This window comes from Leptopilina heterotoma, unplaced genomic scaffold (assembly GCF_015476425.1).
Source record: "Leptopilina heterotoma isolate Lh14 unplaced genomic scaffold, ASM1547642v1 Lhet_81, whole genome shotgun sequence".
In the NCBI taxonomy this organism is placed as follows: Eukaryota; Metazoa; Arthropoda; class Insecta; order Hymenoptera; family Figitidae; genus Leptopilina; species Leptopilina heterotoma.
Genome location: NW_025111185.1, coordinates 824,712 through 847,629, shown reverse-complemented (window position 1 = coordinate 847,629; position 22,918 = coordinate 824,712). Strand labels below are relative to the sequence as shown.

General features: G+C 21.6%; 3 protein-coding genes across 3 annotated transcripts; 1 reads left to right on the top strand and 2 right to left on the bottom strand.

Moving 5' to 3' along the window:
• Positions 1-13: 13 nt before the first annotated feature.
• Positions 14-5,165, bottom strand: LOC122511224 (coiled-coil domain-containing protein 124). Its single transcript, XM_043626354.1, has 4 exons — positions 5,009-5,165; positions 4,300-4,465; positions 2,960-3,228; positions 14-819 (listed from the first exon to the last, which is right to left on the bottom strand). Exons 2-4 carry the CDS (start codon positions 4,456-4,458, stop codon positions 624-626), a joined length of 624 nt encoding a protein of 207 aa, XP_043482289.1. The 5' UTR covers positions 4,459-4,465; positions 5,009-5,165; the 3' UTR covers positions 14-623.
• On the top strand, positions 4,743-8,279 carry LOC122511226 (UPF0235 protein C15orf40 homolog). The gene is made up of 5 exons (XM_043626355.1): positions 4,743-4,986; positions 6,075-6,165; positions 6,239-6,366; positions 6,499-6,604; positions 8,037-8,279. Exons 1-4 carry the CDS (start codon positions 4,843-4,845, stop codon positions 6,586-6,588), a joined length of 453 nt encoding a protein of 150 aa, XP_043482290.1. The 5' UTR covers positions 4,743-4,842; the 3' UTR covers positions 6,589-6,604; positions 8,037-8,279.
• On the bottom strand, positions 7,736-21,195 carry LOC122511223 (arrestin domain-containing protein 17). The gene is made up of 6 exons (XM_043626353.1): positions 20,628-21,195; positions 17,501-17,625; positions 15,545-15,762; positions 12,297-12,443; positions 10,161-10,382; positions 7,736-8,208 (listed from the first exon to the last, which is right to left on the bottom strand). The coding sequence occupies exons 1-6, from the start codon at positions 20,738-20,740 to the stop codon at positions 8,017-8,019; spliced, it is 1,017 nt and encodes a 338-aa protein (XP_043482288.1). The 5' UTR covers positions 20,741-21,195; the 3' UTR covers positions 7,736-8,016.
• Positions 21,196-22,918: the final 1,723 nt, after the last annotated feature.

Below are 22,918 nucleotides of genomic sequence, written 5' to 3'. Positions count from 1 at the left end.
AAGAACAAAAGTGTTCTTGTTTTCATAAATTATTTTTACTGTACCAACTTAAAAGACTTTTATAACGAAAAAATCTGTAGATAGGTAGATATAGTTCACGTTTTTTTTGTACATTCTGATATAATACTCTTTTTTAATTTCCCCATTTCTTTTTTTTTTGTTTTTTGTTTTTTTACAAGCGCGCTGAGTCGAATGCCACTTTTCACAAAAGTGACGCCGTAAATGTCACGAAAGACACACAAAAAAGTGTCACAAAAAAAGACACTTGTCAAAATTGTCACATCGTAATAATTCTTGTGTCAAAAAAGGCAAAAAAAATACCTTTTTTCAAATGTAAAAAATATTATTTAAAGTGCGCACGTTGTAATTTGTACCAAAGTAATAATAATGTTTATATACTTAACGACTTTTACGGTACCGAGTAATAAATTATTATTAATTTACAAAACGAAAAAAAATTGAGTTATAGATTAAATTACTATTTATATACTCCTTGACGATTTCTCAACCATTTGATGATGCGATGATAATAATTTTAAATAAGAGAATAAAAGAAAATTAAAATCAGTCGTTTTTATATGCACAATTTGCCAGTGTTTCTTTTTTAGAAATAAAATTAAAGACTAGCTATTCAGGAGTCTTTGATTGAGGGGATTCTCGGGCGATTTCATCCATTCTTTCCTTAAAATTTGTTTTAATTGGCTAAGTCTTAGTGTTGGATTTTGATCTTTTATTATCGGCATCATTTTCTCCTCGAATGCCGTATAGGCTGCTTTCATTCTTCTTTCTGGATGTTTGTCAACTTCCGGCGATTTTACACTGTGGAAAAATTAATTTTTTTAATATTTATTTTTATTTTATATACACTGGAAAAAACATTTATTTGATTCAAATAATTGATGAATTGATAATAATCAATTAAATATTTACTTGAATCAAATAATATTTATTAAAGTCAATTAATTGGTTATTTGAATCAAGTTAATATTTTTTTCAGTGTACAGTTTCCACAAAAATTATATTTACATTTTCCCTGAATTCCAGAAAGAAATTCAACTTTTCCCTGATTATTGTAAAAAAAAACTTCAAAGGAAGATCAAAAATACAAAAAAGGTCATTTTTAGAAGGAAAACTTTGATTCTAAAAACTTAAAAATTTACGTATTTTATTTTTCAAAATTTACCTAATTTTTAAAATAAAATAAATTGTCTCCTTTGACTGTTTTCAAAAATGTTAATAAAATTCTTTAAAAATTAAACTGATTTTAACAAAATTTTAGAAATTTTCAATTATTTCAAAAATTTTAATCAAATCCTCCCAAAATTTAATTATTCTTGATGAACTTTTAGAAGATATCAATGAAATTCTTCAAAAATTTAATTCTTTACATGGAATTTTAGAAAATTTCAATTATTTCAAAAAATTTTAATAAAATTTTTTTAAAATTCAATTATTCTTAATAAACTTAAAAAATTTTTTTTTTTAAATTTAATTATTCTTAATAAACTTTTAAAAAATGTTACTAAACTTCTTTAAAAATCTAATTCTATAATGGAATTTTAGAGAAATTCAATTATTAAAATTTTTCAAAAATTCAAACATTCTTAATGAACTTTGAGAAAATGTCAATAAAGTTCATCCAAAATTAAATTATTTTTGAAGTAATTTTAGAGAATTTTAATTATTTCAAAAATTTTAATAAAACTCTCTAAAAATTGAATAATTTTTAATAAACTTTTAAGAATATTTTATTAAAATTCTTTCAAAATCCAATTTTTTAATGAAATTTTAGAAATTTTCAATTATTTCAAAAATTCTAATCAAATTTTTCAAAAATTTAATTATTCTTCAAAACTTTTAAAAGATTTCAATAAAATTCTTCAGAAATTTAATTTTTTATATCAAATTTTAGAGAATTCTAATTATTTCAAAATTTTGAATAAAATTCTCCAAAAATTTAATAACTTTTAATGAAATTTAAGAAAATTTTACTAAAATTCTTTCAAAATCCAATTTTTTAATGAAATTTTAGATATTTTCAATTATTTCAAAAATTCTAATCAAATTCTCCAAAACTTTTAATTATTCTTGATGAACTTTTAGAAGATTTCAATAAAATTCTTCAGAAATTTAATTTTTTAAATCAAATTTTAGAGAATTCTAATTATTTGAAAATTTTTAATAAAATTCTCCAAAAATTGAAGAATTTTTAATGAACTTTTACAAAAATATTACTGAAATTCTTTAAAAATCCAATTTTTTAATGGAATTTCAGAGAAATTCAATTATTAAAATTTTTCAAAAATTCAATTATTCTTAATGAACTTTTAGAAAATTTCAATAAAGTTCTTCTAAAATTAAATTATTTTTAAAGTATTTTTAGAGAATTTTAATTATTTTAAAAATTTTAATAAAATTCACCAAAAATTGAATTATTTTTAATGAACTTTAAGAAAATTTTACTAAAATTCTTCCAAAATCCAATTCTTTAAATGGAATTTTAGAAAAATTCAATTGGTTCAAAAATTAAAATCTTTGCAATAATTCAATTATTCTTTATAATTTTTCAGAAAATATTTTTTTTTCTTTTAGTCATTGATTCTAAACGTTGTCAGTTTCACCAATTTTTTTATTAATAAGTTTAATTTGAAATAAGTTTTTCCTAATGAGTTTAATTCTAAATATTAATTTTTTTAATAACTTTAATTTGAAATAAGTTTCTTTGTAACAATTTTAATTTGAAATACGTTTTTCTTAAAGAGTTTCAATCTAAATAATATTTTTTGGTAATAAGTTTCTTTGTAACAAGTTTAATTTGAACTAAGTTTTTCTTAATGAGTTTAATTTTAAATAATAATTTCTCTTTAATAACTTTAATTTGAAATAAGATTTTTTTAATAATTTTAGTATGCAATAATTTTTTTTTAATTTAAAAATTTCGGTTTGTAGAAAAATTAACCTCAAGACAGAGAGGGCCTCGTCAATTCCGTGAGCTGTTTCGCCCTCGAGAATAATTCGGTTGAGATTCTCCTCAATTGGTTTCTCCTCTTCTTTTTTCTTCATTACAACTTGATTACGTTTTTCAGTTTCGGCCATAATTTCTGCCCGAGTGACTTTCGCTAATGGTTGCTTTCCACCAACTTTAATGGAAGATACTTCTTTTTCTAAAAGAGCTTTGACCTCTGCTTTCTTTTGTAACTGTTCCAGACGTTTCTTCTCCGTCTCCTCCTATGAATGAGTAATATTTTTTACTTTTACGTTTATATTTTTTTATTTCAAGTGAAATTAAAAATTTCAATAATTAAATTTTCAAAGAAATTTCTTAAAAATTATTAAAATTTGTAATGAATTTAGAGAAGAATTTTAGTTGGAAAATTCTAGAAATTAATTGAATTAAAATCTTGAAAATTATTTTGAAGAAATTACAGTAGGTAGCAATTCAAAAAGTTTTAAATTGAAATTTCAGACAATTAAAGTTTTAAATAATTTTTATTAAAAATTACTCCAGAAATTAGTTTTTAAAAAATTTTTTATTTGTCCTTTTTTAAAATTAGTTATAATAATTTTTTTTTTATAATTAGTTAAAATTTCATAAAATTGAATTTTTCATTAAACTTTTTTTAAATTAGTCGAATTTTTAAATATTTAAGTAAAAAATTGTCGAATATTGAATTATTAAAGTTTTAAATAATTTTCATTAAAAATACTCAAGAAATTAGTTTTTGAATATTTTTTAGTTGAATTATTATGAAATTTGATTTTTTTTAATTAAGATTTTTCGAATATATTTAACTGAAAATTAATTTTGAATAATTGATATATCGTAAAATTGAATTTTTAGTTAAATTTTTTTGTAAACAGTTGAATTTTTGAATATATTGAATAATTGTCGAATAATCGAAATTTTGATTGATCAAAAAGTATTAAAAATTTAGTGAAGAATAAAACATTTAGAGAAGAATTTTAGTTGAAAATTCCAGAAAATAATTGAATTGAAATTTTGAAATTAATTTTGAAGAAGTTAGAGTAGCAATTCTCATAAAGTATTAAATTTCAAAAAGTTTCAATTTTAAAGAATTTTAATTAGAAATTCAGAAGAAATTAACTTTTGAAAAACTTTTAGTTAACTTTTTTTGAAATTATAGTTGAATTTTTTACTATTATATTTAACTGAAAAATTTTCAAATAATCCAAATTTCGTAAAATTGAATTTTTAGTTAAAATATTTAATGTGAACTTTGATTCTTTCCTAGAAAATTATTGAATTCTCAAAACATTATTGAAAATAACTGATTTAACCTGTTTTTGTTTCTTCTTTAATAATTGCTTATCGTCATCTTTCCACGCTTTGTCTTCGGCTTCTTGAGCTTTTTTTGAGTTTTCAGATTCTTTAACGGCAGCTTTTCGAGCACGAGCCGCAACAGCTTTGCTGTTTTCGCCAACAAATTTCTTAGGCATGATTATTCTAAAAAATATTAATTATTTAATATCTACTTACATTTTTTTTCTTTTTTGTTGCATAAAAAGCAAATTTTGTCCGTCTTCAAAAAGATTTCAAATCAAGCGTAAAAAATAATTTCACTGAATCGTTTCATTCACTTAAAATAGAGAAGAAATAATAATAAAAAAAAATAAGGAAAGATTAAAAATAATAAAAATTTTTTTTTGAAAAACCAGGAAGAATTTAAATGTTTCCCGGTTAAATTACGTTGGCACAACTGGTGCACATGCGTGATGTCAAAAAAAAAAATCTTGTAGAGGTTAAGAAACTACATGACAACAATTTTCAACAAATTTCATTACAAAAAGAAACATAAATTTCAGTAAGAAAATTATGATTTTATGAAGAAGAAAAACTTCTTAATGTTAGCAATCGGAAAGCAATTAATAAATACAAGAAGAGTTTTAGATTTTCAAATAGTGCAAAAAATGTCTAAGAAGGTGGCAAAGAAAAATGAAAAGTCTGTGTCGACGAAAGTAATTGAGGTAAAAAAAATTTTCTACTCACATTTATATCAGTTTTTTCTAAATGTTGTTTCTAATAATTTTTTTTACAGTATAATCATCTATTTAAATATGAATTTTGCATCTTCCACAAACAATGTTTTCTCAGATGTGTAATGACTTGAGAGTTGAGATAGGTTCAGAAACATTACCAACAATTACCAGGCGTACCAATCGCGGAAAAATTAAATTTCACTTGTCCCCTTAATATTGATTTAAAATTTAATTTTTTAAAATATTTTTTTTAGACAAAATTTATTTATTTATTTATAGAAAAAAAATTTATTCAATTTAAATAAAAAATTTCCTGAATGATTAAATATAATATAAACAAATTTTTTTTTTATAAATATTATAAATTAATTTAATTATTTATCGAAAAAAAATTTATTCAATTTAAATAAAAATTTTTCACAATATATTCTCGTGAAAATTAACTTCTATAACAATATAATATATTGAAGGAACAATATTTATTTTATTTATTTATTTAAATATTTTTCAATATTCAAAATTTATTTATTTTTTAATTTACTTGACAAAAAATCAGTTATTTTGTATTAAATAAATTTTTTCTTCAGTAAAATAAAAACTTTAATTTCAATTTAATTCCAAACAGAAAGAGGAATTTAAAAAAAATTTATTTGATCCAAATAAACGATTATTGTTAAATAAATATTTATTTTTTGTGAAATAACTTTTATCTGAGTCAATTAAATTTTCTTTGATTCAAATACTAGAATTATTGGTTCAAATAAAATTTATTTGATTTCAGTAAAAAATATTTAAAGTAGAAATTATTCAAATAAATATTAATTTACTTGATTTTTTTTTATTTATTTACTTGAATCAAATAAATATTAATTTACTTCAATTTTTTTATTTATTTACTTAAATTAAAGAAATATTGACTTGGATGTTTTTATTTATTTACTTGACAAAAAATCAGTTATTTTGAATTAAATAAATTTTTTCTTCAGTGAAAAATAAAAACTTTAATTATTTAATTTAATTCCAAACAAAAAAAGCAATTTTTCCATGTAAACTGAAGAAATTTTCAATATTTTTAGAAACCTCAAGGACCGATTTCTCTCGAGAAAGATGGAACGATATCAATTAGGATTAAAGCGAAACCAGGTGCAAAACATAATAATATAACAGGTGAGAAAAAAAATTCGAAATTTTGACTAATTGGATAAATTTAAAAAAAAATTTTTTTCATCCTTTTGCATAGATATATCCGAAGAAGGTGTAGGAGTTTCGATATCAGCCCCACCAGTTGAAGGAGAAGCGAATACCGAACTCGTAAAATATATGGCATCTGTTTTGGGTTTAAGAAAATCAGATGTATCCTTGGATAGGGTAAAATTAATTTTAATTATCTAATTAAATACCACATTTCGATGGAAAAAAAATCCAATTAAAAAAAAAATTATTCATAGAAAAAAAATTTATTTAAAGAAAATAATTCATAAAAAATAATCTCATCCACAGGGCTGTCGAAGTCGTCAAAAGAAGATTCTCGTCACTGGCACTAGTATAGAAAAAATAATGGAAAAATTAAAAGAAGAAATGAAGAGTTGACTTTAATTTCTTTGAGGTAAAATCATCGCATTTTCAAATTCATCAATGTACAATATTAATTTATTATTAATCACATTGACATTAGATTTTACATTTCTCTATTGCACTTTCTTATAAAATACAAAGAGCATTGGTCACATATTTAATACAACAAAATCAATAATTCTTCACTGTTAAAGAAAAGTGCTAATACAGGGAAAGAAAATAGATATTAAATTTTACAAAAAGTATTTTACAATTTGGGGAGAAAATTTTACAAAAGTGGAATTTTGAAATAAAAATACAAAAGAAAAAATCTTTTCTTTGCAATTTAGAATAATTATATACCAAATATCAAATTTTAATCAAATTTTACTAAATTTCTTATATTTTTATTATAATTGAAACTCAATGCCCGTGGATAAATAAATAATTTGTAATTTTGTCTTTTGTAAATAAAAATTTCGCTTTGTCGCATTTTTTCTCCAAATTATGTAAAATACCTTCAAAAAAAATTATTTCTTTTCTTTCCATGTAAAAACAGAACTGATTTTAGTATTAAAATAGAACTAAATGACGATTTAGTACAAAAATCAGTATAAAAAATTAAATCCCCCTTTTTTAACAGTGATTCTAAAAGACACTCTCATTTACCCACTAATTATGGCAGTTTTGTCTTTAAACAACATTTGTAAACGTATTACATATAAATGAGGTATAAACATATAAATACAATTGTAAAAATTCGATCATCGTTGTATATAAAATTGATCAATTGGACAATAAGAATTATTCTTCTAAAAAAGAAGAGGTATAAAATGCATTATTTGCAGCATTATGATATCTGTTTCTCGATAAGGACAAACATATTGACGTTGCTTGCTAAAATCGGTATTTTTACATTCTCATCACGTGAGAAGGTATTATTTATATTATATACGGTTTTTTTATATTATATATTATATAATATAAATATTAATACACTGAAAAAAATTTATTTCATTCAAATAACCGATTAACTTGTTTATTAAATAAATATTTACTTAAATAATTTTTATCACAAATAATTTTTAAAGAAATCAAATTTCTGAATCAATAATTTCAGTATTTAAAGCAAATACGATTTGAATGAATTCAACCATTTAATTGACTCGAATAAAAATTATTTGATTCAAATAAATATTTAATTGACAAAAGTCAGATCGGTTATTTTAATGAAATAAATTTTTTTTACAGTGAAGATTTCGTTTCGTGTATTGATTATATATAAGTTTGAAAAATACTCCCTCCATGAGGAAAGTACAAAAAATGTCTGTTAATATCTAAAATTGCGAAGCTGAATTCTTTTAGTATTTGTAGAATATTATACAACTGAAAGTCCTTTAAGTTTTACTTTAAAAAAAAAATGTAAATATACGAGTGTCGTGTGTGTGTTTTTATGTAAAATTTTTATTCCTGAATTTCAAAAGCCTTGTCATCGAGCCAAGGTCTGAAAATTGGTAGAGTCGATGGATAATGAGCTCCTCTCTTCGATGGAGCTGTTCCCACTGGGGCTCCCTCCTGTCTCAGAGGATATGTTGCAAGGACAATAGGAATCTGTAGTTTTATTTCCTTATCCAGGCTCTTTGGACTTATAACGAACTGCGATAAAATACGTTTCATTTTATTCAATTTCAAAAGTGTTTTAATAAATATTTTTTATAAAGTTTTAACATTATTACATATTTTCATTCTCAAAGTTTTTCTCCAGATATCAAATTGAGACAAAAGACGAATCAAAAATGTTGCCTCGCAACACTTTTGATTCGTTTTTTGTAATAAATAAATATTAATTAAAAAATAATTGAATTTCAACGAAGAATTTCATTAAAATTGTCCAAAATAATTCAATTATTTTGAGAAATTTTATTGGAGCATTGATTAAAATTTAATTTTATTGACAATTGAAAAAATAATTGAATTATTTCAAGGAATTTAATTCAAATGATATTAAAATTAATTGAATTCTTTCAAAAAAAATTTTATCAAAATTTTTGAATGTAATTGAATTATTTCCCATAATTATATTAAAATTGAATTGAAAATAATTTTATACTTTCGAGGAATTCAATTATAATTGTATTGAATATAATTGAATTATTATAAACTATTTTATAATATTTTTGCAAAATAATTCAAGAATTCAAGAATTGTCAAAAATATAATTGAATTGCTTCGAAGAATATTATTAAAGTTTTCGATAATAATATTTGAAAAAATAATTGAATTGTTTTCGAGGAATTTAATGCAAATTGTATTTAAAATTAATTGAATTCTTATCAAGATTTTTGAATTATTTCGAGAAATTCTATTAAAAAATTGTATTGAAAATAAATGTATATTTCCGAGGAATTCAATTAAAATTAAATTGTCATAAACAATTTTATAAAATTCTTTAAAAACAAATGAATTTCAACGAAAAATTTGATTAATAATAATTCAATTTTTTCGAGAAATTTCATTAGAGCATTGATTAAAATTGAATTTCAGTGAAGAATTGTTAAAAATAATTGAATTGTTTCGAAGAATTTTATTAAAATTTTCAAAAATAATAATTTGAAAAAATAATTGAATTCTTAATTGAAAAATTTAATTCAAATTGTATTAAAATTAATTGAATTCTTACAAAAATGTTATCGAAATTTTTTAAAATAATTGAATTATTTCCAAATATTTTTATTAAAATTACATTGACAATAACTATATATTTTTCGAGGAATTCAATTATAATTGTATTGAATATAATTGAATTTTTAATTAATTGAATTCTTTCGAAGAATTTAATTCAAAATTGTATTATAAAATTAATTGAATTCTTACAAAAAATGTTATAAAAAATTTTTGGAAAATAATTGAATTCATTTCAAAAATTTTATTAAAATTGTATTGAAAAATATAATTTTAAATTTTCGAGGAATTCAATTATAATTGCATTGAATATAATTGAATTTTTATAAAATATTTTTAAAAAATTTTGGAAAAAAATTTAATTTCAGCGAAGAATTGTCAAAAATAATTGTATTGTTTCGAAGAATAGTATTATAATTTTCGATAATAATAATTGAAAAAATAATTGAATTTTTTTTGTGCGGAATTTAATGCAAATTGTATTAAAATTAATTGAATTCTTATAACAAAGAATTTTATCACAACTTTTGGAAAATAATTGAACTATTTCGAAAAATTTTATTAAAATTGTATTGAAAATAAGTGAATGCTTCTGAGGAATTTAATTTTTATTGTTTTGAATATAATTGAATTCTTTAAAACAATTTTACAAAAATTTTGGAAAATAGTTAAATTTCAGCAAAGAATTTTATTAAAATTGTAAAAAATAATTGAATTGTTTCTATGCTTAAATAAAGTGTGCTAATTTAAAATTAATATTAGTGTTATTTTTATTATTATTATTAGGGCTGTTAATATTATTATATTATTGTTATTTAATTAGTATTTATTAGTAAGTAATTAATAATTAATAATAGTTAGTAATTATTAATTAATTAGTGCGTTAAAAATTGATAAGTATACAATTATGTCCCCTCGGTACTCACATAAACATGATAAAGAATATTAATTAAATGACAGCCTCTCAGGTTCGTTGGAGGCAGGGGTGGAACGTACATTTGTTCATTCAACCACTCTTCACCCTCTCCTGGTCTAATTTTCCCCCTGGAAACACTCGCGAGTTCTCGAGTTTCACTCGCCAGTACTTTACCCCTACATAAATATTGAATTGTTTCCGTGAGCGATGCTTTGGTTGACTTCATTGTCACCTGAGAAAGTAAGCATTCACCATGAGAATATCACATTTCTTCTACAATTACAACAAGATTTTTGAACATTTGAAACATTGAAAAAAAAACTAAAAAACTACAGTAAAAAAAATACCATAAATTTTTGACGAAACTATAAAGAAATAATTAAAGTGGTTCATCCCATAGAATGCAGACCTCTAGAAAATTAATGAATCTTCAAATGGCTTTCAAAATTTTTATTAGAGTTTTTATGAATAATTACATTCTTTTTACGAGTTTCTTTAAATTTTTTGAAAATAATGTTTTTTTTAATAATTTTGATTAACAATTTGAAAAATAATTGAATTAAACAAAGAATTTTTTCATTTTTTTAAAATAATCTTGTCTGTTTATAATTATAATTGAAAATTTGATTAATTTTAATTTTATTAAAATGTATTGATTCTAATTGAATTTCAGCAAAAAATTTTACTATTTATAAAAGTAATTAAATCCTTCAAAAGAATGTTATTATTAATCAAAATAGTTAAATGTTTGCGTTGAATTTTATTTAAATTTTTGAAAATAATTGAATTGTGGAGAACAATTTAATTATTTACAGATGAAGATAATTAAAATTTTTAGAGGATAATTTAAAAAAATTTTTAAGCATAATTGAATTTTTGCGAAGAATTTTATTACTTTTAAAAATAATTGAATTGTTTTTTAGAATTTTATGGAAATTTATTAAAATAATTGAATTCTTGTGAAGAATTTTTTAAAAACTAATATTCAAAAGAATTTAGTAAATCTGAAGAATTTTGCTATTTATGGAAATAATTGAATTCTTGAGAAGAATTTTTTTTATAGTTTTTAGAAATAATTGAATTCTTTCGACGAATTTTAATAAAATTTTTGAGAATAATGACATTTTTCGAGAAATTTGATTAAAATTGTATTAAAAATAATTGAAATTCTGCAATGAGTCTTACCATTTATAAAAATAATTGAATATATTGCGAAGAAATTTTAAAAAATAAAATTATAATTACGGTGACTAACTTCCCTTGATTATTATCGAAAAATTTAAATAAAATTCTTTAAAAGAATTTAATTATTTTTAATAGAATGTAAAAAAATTTCAATTATTTCAAAAAATGTTCAATTATTTGTTTATAAAAATTCAATTATCTTAAAACAATAGAATTGAAAAATTTCAAAAATCTTATTTTTCAGAATTTTCAAAAAAACTTTGCGAAAATTCAATTTTATTAAAAAATTTTAAGTGTGTATCTTTTTTTAAATTAACTAATAAAAATTTTAATTATTACTCTTCGCGCTGAAAAACATGAATACAGAATGTGATTCTATAAAATTCAATTATTTATCAATTATTAAATTAAAATACTTTGAAAATTCGATTTTTTCAAATTTTTAATGAAATTCTTTAACAAATTTAATTATTTTCAGTTCAATTTCACAAAATTTCTATTAATTCGATAATTTTTTGAAAACTTATTTACATACTATATTTGAATCAGTGACTGATTTTTTACAATCAAATCAATTATTTGGAACTAATTCAAATTTAGAGAACATTATAAATATCAATAAAAGTTGAAATAAAAATCGATTTTTTAGAAACAAATTAAAATAATAAAACTATTTTGAATTTGGTGAAAAAATTCCCGGTTTGGCATAGAATTTCCGGCTATTTCCCGGTTAGTATATAGAGAAGCTGTAAATTTTGATAAATTGACAGATAAATATATTGAAAATTGATTTGAGCAGTAAACGAAGGAAAAAATATGCTGTCGATTTGAATAATGAAAAAGTATAAAAGTATAATAATTGATGATGCAAAGGCAAAATGATAAATGAATGGGATTTGACACTGTTTTGCCAAGAATGCATATTGTGAGAGGTGTAATTGATGATGATGAGGACACACACCTTGCTACGATTGCTGACAGTAGCTGAAATACCAATAGTTTCACCAGGGACATATCCACCTCTATCTAAGCTCACTCTACAGAATACAGGTCCACTCGAGACACAAGATACACCTACGCGTTGTTCAACCTCTAATCTTGCCGGTTGCTGCACATAAATATTACACAAGGTATATAATCATATACATACCGATATACAATACTCTCTCTTTCTCTCTCTCTCTCTCCCCGCCGCTTATTATAAACACTATATACTTTTACATCATCTTTCTCTCGTTACCATTATATTTATACTTTAGAAAAGAAGAAAATAAAAATATACTCTTATTCATAGGCAAATTTTTTCTCACTATTCTCTTCTTTTCAGACAAAAAGAGAAAGAGAGAGAGAGAGACTTCTTTTCATGGGTTTTCTTTTCTTGGGGGAAAATTATTTTTTATTAATATTAATTCATTATTAATTAACAGCAAAAACTAAATAATTAACAGGATTTGTTTTCTTTATTCTCTTGTTATTTCAAAGATTCTTTTCTGTAAGAGTTCTCGTCTAATACTCTCTACATTTGAATTAGTAAACATTTTTACTAATTTGAATTAGTAAATTTTACTAATAAATAGTCAATTTTACTAATAAATAGTAAATTTTACTAATAAATAGTAAATTATACTAATAAATAGTCAATTTTACTAATAAATAGTCAATTTTACTAAATAATAGTCAATTTTACTAATACAAAGTCAATTTTACCAATAAATAGTAAATTTTACTAGTAAATAGTAATTTTTAATTAATAGTAAATTTTACTAATAAATAGTAAATTTGACTAATAAATAGTAAATTTAACTAATAAATAGTAAATTTCACGAACAAATAATAAATTTTACTAATAAATAGTAATTTCTAATTAATAGTAAATTTTACTAGTAAATAGTAATTTTTAATTAATAGTAAATTTGACTAATAAATAGTAAATTATACTAATAAATAGTAAATTTTACTAATAAATAGTAATTTCTAATAATTTATTAGTAAAACTTACTAATTCAAAAGCAAAAACTAAGTCACTAATATTTAAATTAGTAATCATTTCTTCTATTTTAAATTTAAAGAATGAAAGGAAAGAATGTTTAGTTAATTTAAAATCACCATTAATTTTAATTAACTATTAATTAACAGTTAATGTATATAAATAATTAGAACTTGAAAAAAAATTAACAGAACTTTTTCTTTTTATTCTCTTCTTTCTAAAAAGTATATACGTGTTTTGGCTACCTGCTATGCAACAAGCCATGTAACCAACAAAAAAAAAAAAAAAAAAAAGTATATTCTCTTCAAGAGTCCTCTTCTAAAGAAAAATAATTTTCAGTTAAAATTATTTCACTGTTAGTATTAATTAACCATTAATTATAATTATTAAATACTATAAATTAAGAGTAAAAATTAAAATTAATCGAATGTTGATAAATAAGTAATAGAATTTTTTTTCTTTAATTCTTCTCTTTCTAAAAAGTCTTCTTGTCAAGAGACCTCTTCTAAAGAAAAATAATTTTTAGTTTAAATTTCTTCACTGTTAATATTAATGAACTATTAATTAGATAATTAATTCCTACGAATAGATTTATTAACATTTTTTATAATATTTCAATTCCTTCGAGAAATTTTAATGAAACAATTTGTTTAAAATTTGATTTCATTGGAAATTGATAATAATTGAATTGTTTCGCATAATTTTATTATTTATATATGCAAATAATTGAATTGTTTCGAACAATTTCATTATTAATAAAAATAATTGAATTGTTTCAAACAATTTCATTATTAATCAAAATAATTGAATTGTTTCGAAGAATTTTTTTAAATTCTTCAAATTTATACTGAACTATTTCGTAGAATTTAATTAAAATTGTATTGAAAATAATTGTATTTTTTCAAGGAATTCAATTATAATTAAGAATTCAATGTAATTGTATTGTTATAAACAATTTTAAAAAAATTTTTGAAAATAATTGAATTTTAGCGAAGAATTTTATAAAAATTGTAAAAAATAATTTAATTCTTTTGAGAAATTGTATTGAAACATTTTTGATCAAAATTTGATTTCATTGACAACTGTAAAATGAATTGAAAATAATTGAATTGGTTCGAAAAATTGTGTTATTTATGCAAAATTCTTGAATTATTTAGAGAAATTTTGTTAAAATTTCCAAATTAACTGAATTATTTCGTTGAATTTTATTAAAAATATATTGAAAATTGTAGGTTTTTTTTTTTTGAGAAATTCAATTATAATTTAATTGTTATAGACAATTATTTAAAATTCTTTAAAAATAATTGAATTTTAACGAAGAATTTGATTAAAATTGTCAAAAATAATTGAATTCTTTCCAGAAATTTTATTGAAACATTATTTAAAATTTCATTTTACTGACAATTGAAAATAATTGAATTGTTTCCAAGAATTTAATTAAAATTTTCGAAAATAATAATTGAAAAAATAATTGAATTCTTTCGAGGAATTTAATTCAAATTATATTAAAATTAATTGAATTCTTACAAAAAATTTTATCAAAATTTTTGAATGTAATTGAATTATTTCCCATAATTTTATTAAATTGAATTGAAAATAGTTTTATACTTTCGAGGAATTCAATTATAATTGTATTGAATATAATTGAATTTTAAAAACTATTTTATAAACTATTTTATAAAATTTTTCGAAAATAATTGAATTTCAGCGAAGAGTTGTCAAAAATAATTGAATTGTTTCGAAGAATTTTATTAAAACTTTTAAAATAATTGAATTATTTCGACAAAAATTTGATTAAAATTGTATTGAAAATAAGTAAATACTTCCGAGGAATTCAATTTTAATTGTTATTCAATGAACATAATTGAATTCTTATGAACAATTTTATAAAAAATTTTGAAAATAATTGAATTTCAGCGAAGAATTTTATTAAACTTTTTAAAAATAATTTAATTCTTTCGAAAAATTTAATTGAAGTATATTCATTAAAATTTGATTTTATTCAGAATTGAAAGATTTTATTGAGAATTAAAAATTTTATTGAAAATAATTGAATTCCTGTGATGAATTTTATTATTAAATTAATGGAATTCTAAATAATTGAATTCTTGAGAAGAATAAATTGTATGAGAATTTTAGAAATTTTTTTTTTAATTGAAGTTAAGATTTATGTTTTTTGTAAAACATTTTGTTCCGATTGTTGTTGTTGTTTGTTTACTCACGGCTAAAATCGGTGGTTCAAGATTCAAGTCAATTGGATTCATGACAATGAACACCTGTTGATTCTTGTGAGTCAATCCGCCAGGTTCCCTGAGCGCGGCCTTGCAATAATACTGAACCCAACCATTTTTGCCGAGAAATGTCGATGGTAATCCTAATGGTAATCCCAACTTGAAAGGAAAACTGTGAATTCCAGGTGACAGTATCGACGGTCCCTCACCTGAGTCACGTAAAAATTTGAAAAGAAAAAGTTGCATCATTATGCTGCGCACGTTACGCTTTTCCAAGTGCAACCGTGGTTAATTATTACCGCAAGAGGTATTTTGAAAGTGAACTTCGGAATTCCAGTTTCAACGAATTATTATAACGAGCTTCGAGTCCGTTACTCATTAAATGAATAAATAAATAAATAAATAAATAAATAGATAAATAAATAAATAAATAAATAAATAAAAACAAAATTAAAATAATGAAATAAGTAAATGAAAAAACAAAATGACTAAATAAGTAGATAAATATAAAAGCAAAATGACTAAATAAGAAGATAAATAAAAGCAAAATGACTAAATAAATATAGATAAATAAAAACAAAATGACTAAATAAATAGATAAGAAAAAAAAATAAATTACTAAGTCGAGAAAAAAAACAAAAAGCAAATAATTAATAATAAATAATAATTACACTGGGTTACAAAAAAATGGTCATATCGTGTTTATTCAAAGTTTCCTGTATTTATTTAAAGTTTAAGTGTCACTGAATAAGAATATACCAGAAAAACATTTTTTCATTCGGTCATTCCCTTAAAAAACGAGTTTAAAGTTTCAAAAAACCGTATTTTTAGCACTTTTTGAGGCAGCGTAACAAGAAAACGCAACATGATAAAAATCTCTACAAGAGCTTAAATAAAATCTTAAACCTTCAACTTTAAGGCTCAGAACTGAAAAGTACTTAAATAATCAATGAAAACCTCCTTAATCAAGCAGTCGCTACATAAAATTGTCAAAAAAAGCTAGAACAGGAAGCAATTGGTAAAAATCGATTTCCCTAACCGGATTCGGTTGCAACTTGTTACTTGAGGTTTTTTGAGGTTTCTAATGACGAATTGGAACTTAGATTTAAAAATTTCAAAATGGCAGACTGAAAATAATGAGTTCACTTAATTTTTCAAAATTTGCGTTGATAATTTTAAAAAATTGAGTCTGCCATTTTGAAATTTTTAAATCTAAGTTCCAATTCGTCATTAGAAACCTCAAGTAACAATTTGCAACCGAATCCGGTTAGATGAATCGATTTTTACCAAGTGCTACTTAACCCAGCTTTTTTGATAATTTCAAATAGCGACTGCAGGTTTTCAGTGCTTATTTAAGTACTTTTCAGTTCTAAGCCTTAAAGTTGAAGGTTTAAGCTTTTGTTTAAGCTTTTGTAGAGATTTTTATCATGTTGCGTTTTCTTGTTACGCTGCCTCAAAAAGTGCTAAAAATACGGTTTTTTGAGACTTTAAACTCGTTTTTTAAGGGAATGACCGAATGAAAAAAAGTTTTTCTGGTATATTCTTATTCAGTGACACCTAAACTTTCAATAAACACAGTAAATTTTAAATAAACACGACATGACTATTTTTTGTAACCCAGTGTTATTATTCAAAAATAAATAAATATACACTGAAAAAAATTTACTTGATTCAAATAAATATTTACTTCAATCAAATAATTTTTTTTAAACCAATTAAATGACATTTACTTCAAATACTGAAATTATTCATTTAAATAAAATTTATTTCAAAAACAATTTCATTTAAATAAAAATTATTTGATTCAAGTAAATATTTATTTGATAATAATAAAAAAGAAAACGGTTATTTGAAGCAAATTTTCCTTCAGTGCAATTTATTATCATTTACTTTATTTACTAACACGAAAAAGCTATTCCTAATTTCTTTTTTGAAAAACTAATTTACCTGGATCTCCCAAAAGTCTCATTCGAAAGTCGATATAATTTTCCTTATCGTAAATCCTTTCGGACCGATGACTTCGAACTCTAACTACTCCTTCTCCGATAACGTGAAAATGTAAACCCGAAACACTAAAAAAAAAATGGAATAAATTTTTCTTTTTCCCAATTTTCATTAAATTTATCAAAAAACAAGAAATTATTTTCGAGACAAAATGCAAATTATAAAACTTTATCAGATTTCTCTAAATTTTTCAACTTTTAAGTGGTAATAAAAAATTCTTTTCTACAGCTTTATACAAACTTTTGTAATCGATATTTTAAATTTTACGAACTACTTTTCTTATCCAAATTTTATTAAAAATAAATAATTAACGAAAAATATTAAAAAAAAAAAAAAAAAATTTAAGAAAAATATTAATATTAACGAATAAAAATAGAATGAAAATAAAAATAATACATTAAGAATAGGTAAATAAAAAAATAAGATAAGAAAATAAGTGTATACAAATAAAAATACAAAATAAATAATAAGTGAACAATAAAAAATACAAATAATTAAAAAAATAATGTAAATAAAAATACATGAAGAATAAAAAATGAAACTAAATAAAGATAAAATCAAAAATGCTATTGATATTGCAATATAAATACAATTTTGAATAATTTTCATCTAAAATTATCGCTTGAACTGGATGAGAAGAATAATTGAGGGTTTCCTCTCAGAATAATTTACATCTGAGACAATGAAATTTGCTTTTGAATTTTTCGTCCTCGAAAATAGAAACTAAAAGTGATCGCTCTCAACGCGTATGGATATATGTAACACGTCAGTTCTCACAATACATTTACCTGAGAAAAATTTTCCTTTGTCGATTAAATTACATTACTTCATCTTTTTTTAGATGCATCTTAATTTGCATATTGGTTACGTATAGAACGGTAATAATTATTCGCAAATATTTTCTCTAAATGCCAATACAGTTATAAACAAATCGTAAAAATAAGTTACTAATAATAGACATTACGAATTAGTGATTATTACCAGTTTTTTACTTTTCAATTACTAATTTTTAATTGCTAATTTTCAATTACCAATTATGTAATAATAATAATAATAAATAAAATTATTTAACGCAAAAAACAGTTAAAAAATATTTCATTTTTTTCAAAAGCACAGAATATAGAAAAACTTCCAATAATATTCTCTTAAATTAATTTCTTCTTATGTGACCCAATGAAACTATTTTTACTGGGCAATAAAATATTCATATCCTCTCGCAAATATAGGAAAATCAATCCCGACATCAATTAAGTAAGTTCAATCACACGAAAATCTGCAGTGTAATAAAATAATAATAAAATACGAATCTTGATAAAGAAAATTTAATTTTTTTTTCTAAATCAATAAAAAGAATCCCAGACGCTAAATAATTATAATAATGATAATAAATAATTAAATTAAAAGACAAAAATAAACAATGGAAAAAAATTTATTCGATTCAAAATAATACCAATAATTTGTCTATTATCAAAGAAATATTTACTTAAATAATTTCCATTTCAAATAATTTTTATTGGAACCAATTAAAATCGTATTTGAACCAATAATATTTCAGTAGTTGGGTTTGAATATGCAATTTATTTGATTTAATTTTTAATTCCTGAATTTATTGGCTTGAATACAATTTATTTGATTTAAATAGGAAAATGATATGATTAAAAGAAATATTTATTTGATAATAGGCAAGTAAATTAGTTATTAGAATCAAACTCTCTAAATTTGAATTAGTAAAAATATTTATTAATTTGAATTAGTGACTGACTTTTTGGTTTTTAATTAAAAAATCTAACTAATTAATAGTAATTTCTACTAATTTATTTTTTAGGCTATTTTTTATATTTTTATTTTTAATTTTTACTAATCAATATAGTAATTTATACTAATTCAATAATTAGATTTACTAATTGAATTAGTAAATTTTACTAATAAGTAGTACTTTCTACTAATTTATGTTTTACTATTTTTTTAATTTCATGTGTTTTCATTTTCATTTTTTAAGTTTCCTAATAAATAGTAATTTCTACTAATAGTTTTACTATTTTTTTAATTTAATTTTTTTATTTTTATTTTTAAATTTTACTAATAAAGAGTCATTTTTACTAATTTATTAGTTAGATTTATTAATTGAATTAGTAAATTTTACTAATAAGTAATACATTCTACTAATTTATTTTTTATTATTCTCTTATTTTCATTTGTATTCATTTTCATTTTTAAAATTTAAAGTTTCCTAATAAATAATAATTTATACTAATAGTTTTACTATTTTTTTAGTTTCATTTTTTGAATTTTTATTTTTGAATTTTACTAATAAATAGCAATTTCTACTAATTGATTAGTTAGATTTACTAACTCAATAGCAAAATGTCAGTTAATAATTCAAATTGGTAAACATTCTCCTAATTTAAAGTTAGAAAGAATAAAATTTCATTTCAGTATAATAATATTAAAAAAAATAAAATTAATAATAGTAAAAAAGATGGTAACGATCACTCTGAGTCAGGTTGAATAAAAAATATTTTTTATAAATAAATAATTAAATAATTAAATAAAATAATAATAATAATAATAATAATAATAATAATAATAATAATAATAATAATAATAATAATAATAATAATAATAATAATAATAATAATAATAATAATAATAATAATAATAATAATAATAATAATAATAATAATAATAACAGTCTAAAGAAGATAATTTTATGTAATTCATCAACTAAAATTTATTTACATTTCTAAATTTAATTTAAAAGAAAAATTCCTTGTGTCTACTATTTTACAAATGAATTCTACAAATGAGAGATAGGTTTTTCAATTTTCAAGGTCTCAGATGTAACAAAATGTGGGAGGCATTTACGCAAATATAACGAAATGGAATTACATTAAATTTTTAACACACTAAACTGGTTGTCGTTTATAAACTTTCTAAATTACAATTAAACAAATAAGAAAAAATAAAAATGATTAAAAAATTTTAGAGAAATATTTGAAAGTCACGGAGAGAATATTTTTTTTCCATATATACAAAAAGAGAGAAAAATATGAAATTCTTTGAAACTTACTATGCTTCATCGTCCAATTCGATGAGGACCCTCCCAGACAAGAAATGTCCCGGAAAATAAAGTAAATTTGTATTATCAAAAAGAATTAAAAATTTACTCAACTTGCGAGTCATTTTCGATATAGGCGATTATATTTTATTTTCTCTCTGAAATTCTATACTTTTTCCAACTTTGAATAAAGCAGTGATGTTGTAATCGTTACGAGGTTTGACCACTGAATGTTGCATCAAGGATGAAGAGTACTTCATATGCAACTTTTAATGGAGAGAGATATCACACTTTTCTGGATCTAGTTTTAGTTTACCATAGCTTTAACACGCGGTTTTTCTTTTATCTCTTCACTCTTCTTTTTTTTTAAAGAAATTTTTCTCTTTTTTCCACTTTTTTAGTCTCTGGTAAAATGTGAATTATCGTCTCTTGGTGTGAATTTTCGTTTTGCCATTTTTTTTTTGGTGTTGGTGGCAAGTAGAGTTGAATTTTTCTTTTTAGTTATATAATAAGTACGTTAATTGTGTTTTTTTTGGAATGAAAATTCGTGGCATACATGCTTGTCAAAAGGCAACTGCATCGGCGCGTGAAACTTTCTGCTGGAGACCACATCAAGGACCCTACCTCTTCCTGCCCATTCTTGGTGTTCAGTTCACTTTCGCTCCCCTACCACATTCACGCTCTTGGTTCTCCAATCGTTGATGTTACCTGATATACCTGGTCTCGACTTGGGCCAATCCTAGGAATTCCCATTGATTCGCTGCTGCATCTCAATTTTTTATCTCTTCTTTAATTTCAATTTTTTTGATTTTTCCATTTTTTTTCTATTTTTATTTCTTTTCCTTTTTTTCGATTTTTTTCTCTTCCTATTTTTTTCTATTTCGATTTTTTTCTCCTTTTGATTTTTCCCCTTTTTCGATTTTTCTTCTTTTTTGATTTTTCTGTTTTGATTTTTTTGTATTTCGACTTTTTCCTCTTAGTTTTTTTCTATTTGGATTTTATTTTTATTTTTTCTGTTTTTATTTTTTCCTATTTCGATTTTCTTTCTCCTTTTGATTTTTCCCCTTTTTCGATTTTTCTTCCTTTTTGATTTTATCTGTTTCGTTTTTTTTTCTATTTCGACATTTTCCTCTTTTGGTTTTTTTCTATTTGGATTTTCTTTCTCTTTCGATTTTTTTCCTCTTTTCGTTTTTTTCTATTTCGATTTTTTTCTATTTTAATTTTTTTCTCTTTCTATATGTCTTTTCCTTTTTCGATTTTTTCTCTTTTTATTTTTTTCCATTTCGATTTTCTTTCTCCTTTTGATTTTTTTCCCTTTTTCGTTTTCTCTTCCTTTTTGATTTTGTCTGTTTTGATTTTTTTCTACTTCGACTTTTTTCTCTTTTGGTTTTTTTTCTATTTATTTGATTTTCTTTCTATTTTGATTTTTTTTTCTCTTTTTATGTCTTTTCCTTTTTCGATTTTTTACTCTATTTTGATTTTCCTTCTCCTTTTGATTTTTTCCCTTTTTCGATTTTTCTTCCTTTTTGATTTTTCCTGTTTTGATTTTTTTCTGTTTCGACTTTTTCCTCTTTTAATTTTTTTCTATTTGAATTTCCTTTTTCTTTTTATTTTCTTCTCTTCTTATTTCTTTCCTTTTTTCGACTTTTTCTCTTTTTATTTTTGTCCATTTCGATTTTCTTTCTTCTTTTGCTTTTTCCCTTTTTCGAATTTTTCTGTTTTAATTTTTTTCTATTTTGAATTTTCCCTCTTTTGGTTTTTTTCTGTTTTGATTTTCTTTCTATTTTGATTTTTTTCTCTTTTTATTTCTTTCCTTTTTTCGATTTTTGATCTTTTTATTTTTTCCCATTTTGATCTTCTTTCTCTTTTGATTTTTTTCCTTTTTTTTATTTTTTTCTATTTTGAATTTCTTTCTCCCTTTGATTTTTTCCCTTTTTCGATTTTTTTCCTTTTTGATTTTTTCGACTTTCTCCTTTATTGGTTTTTTTCTATTTCGATGTTCTTTCTTCTTTTGATTGATTTTATTATTTAATATTAATATTTTTATTTTATAAACTAATATTTACTAAATAGTAAATAATAAAGAGTAAATAATAAATATCCTAAATAATAAATAGTAAGTAGTAAAAAATAAGTAGTAAATGATAAATATAGTGAATAGTAAGAAAATAGTAAATAATAATCCGTAAATAGTAAAAAAATAAATACTAAATAATAAATAATGAACAATAAACCGAAATTAAGTAATTCAAACATTTGAAATTCCCCGCCTCGGTCACTGTTGCCACTACATTTTTCAACAG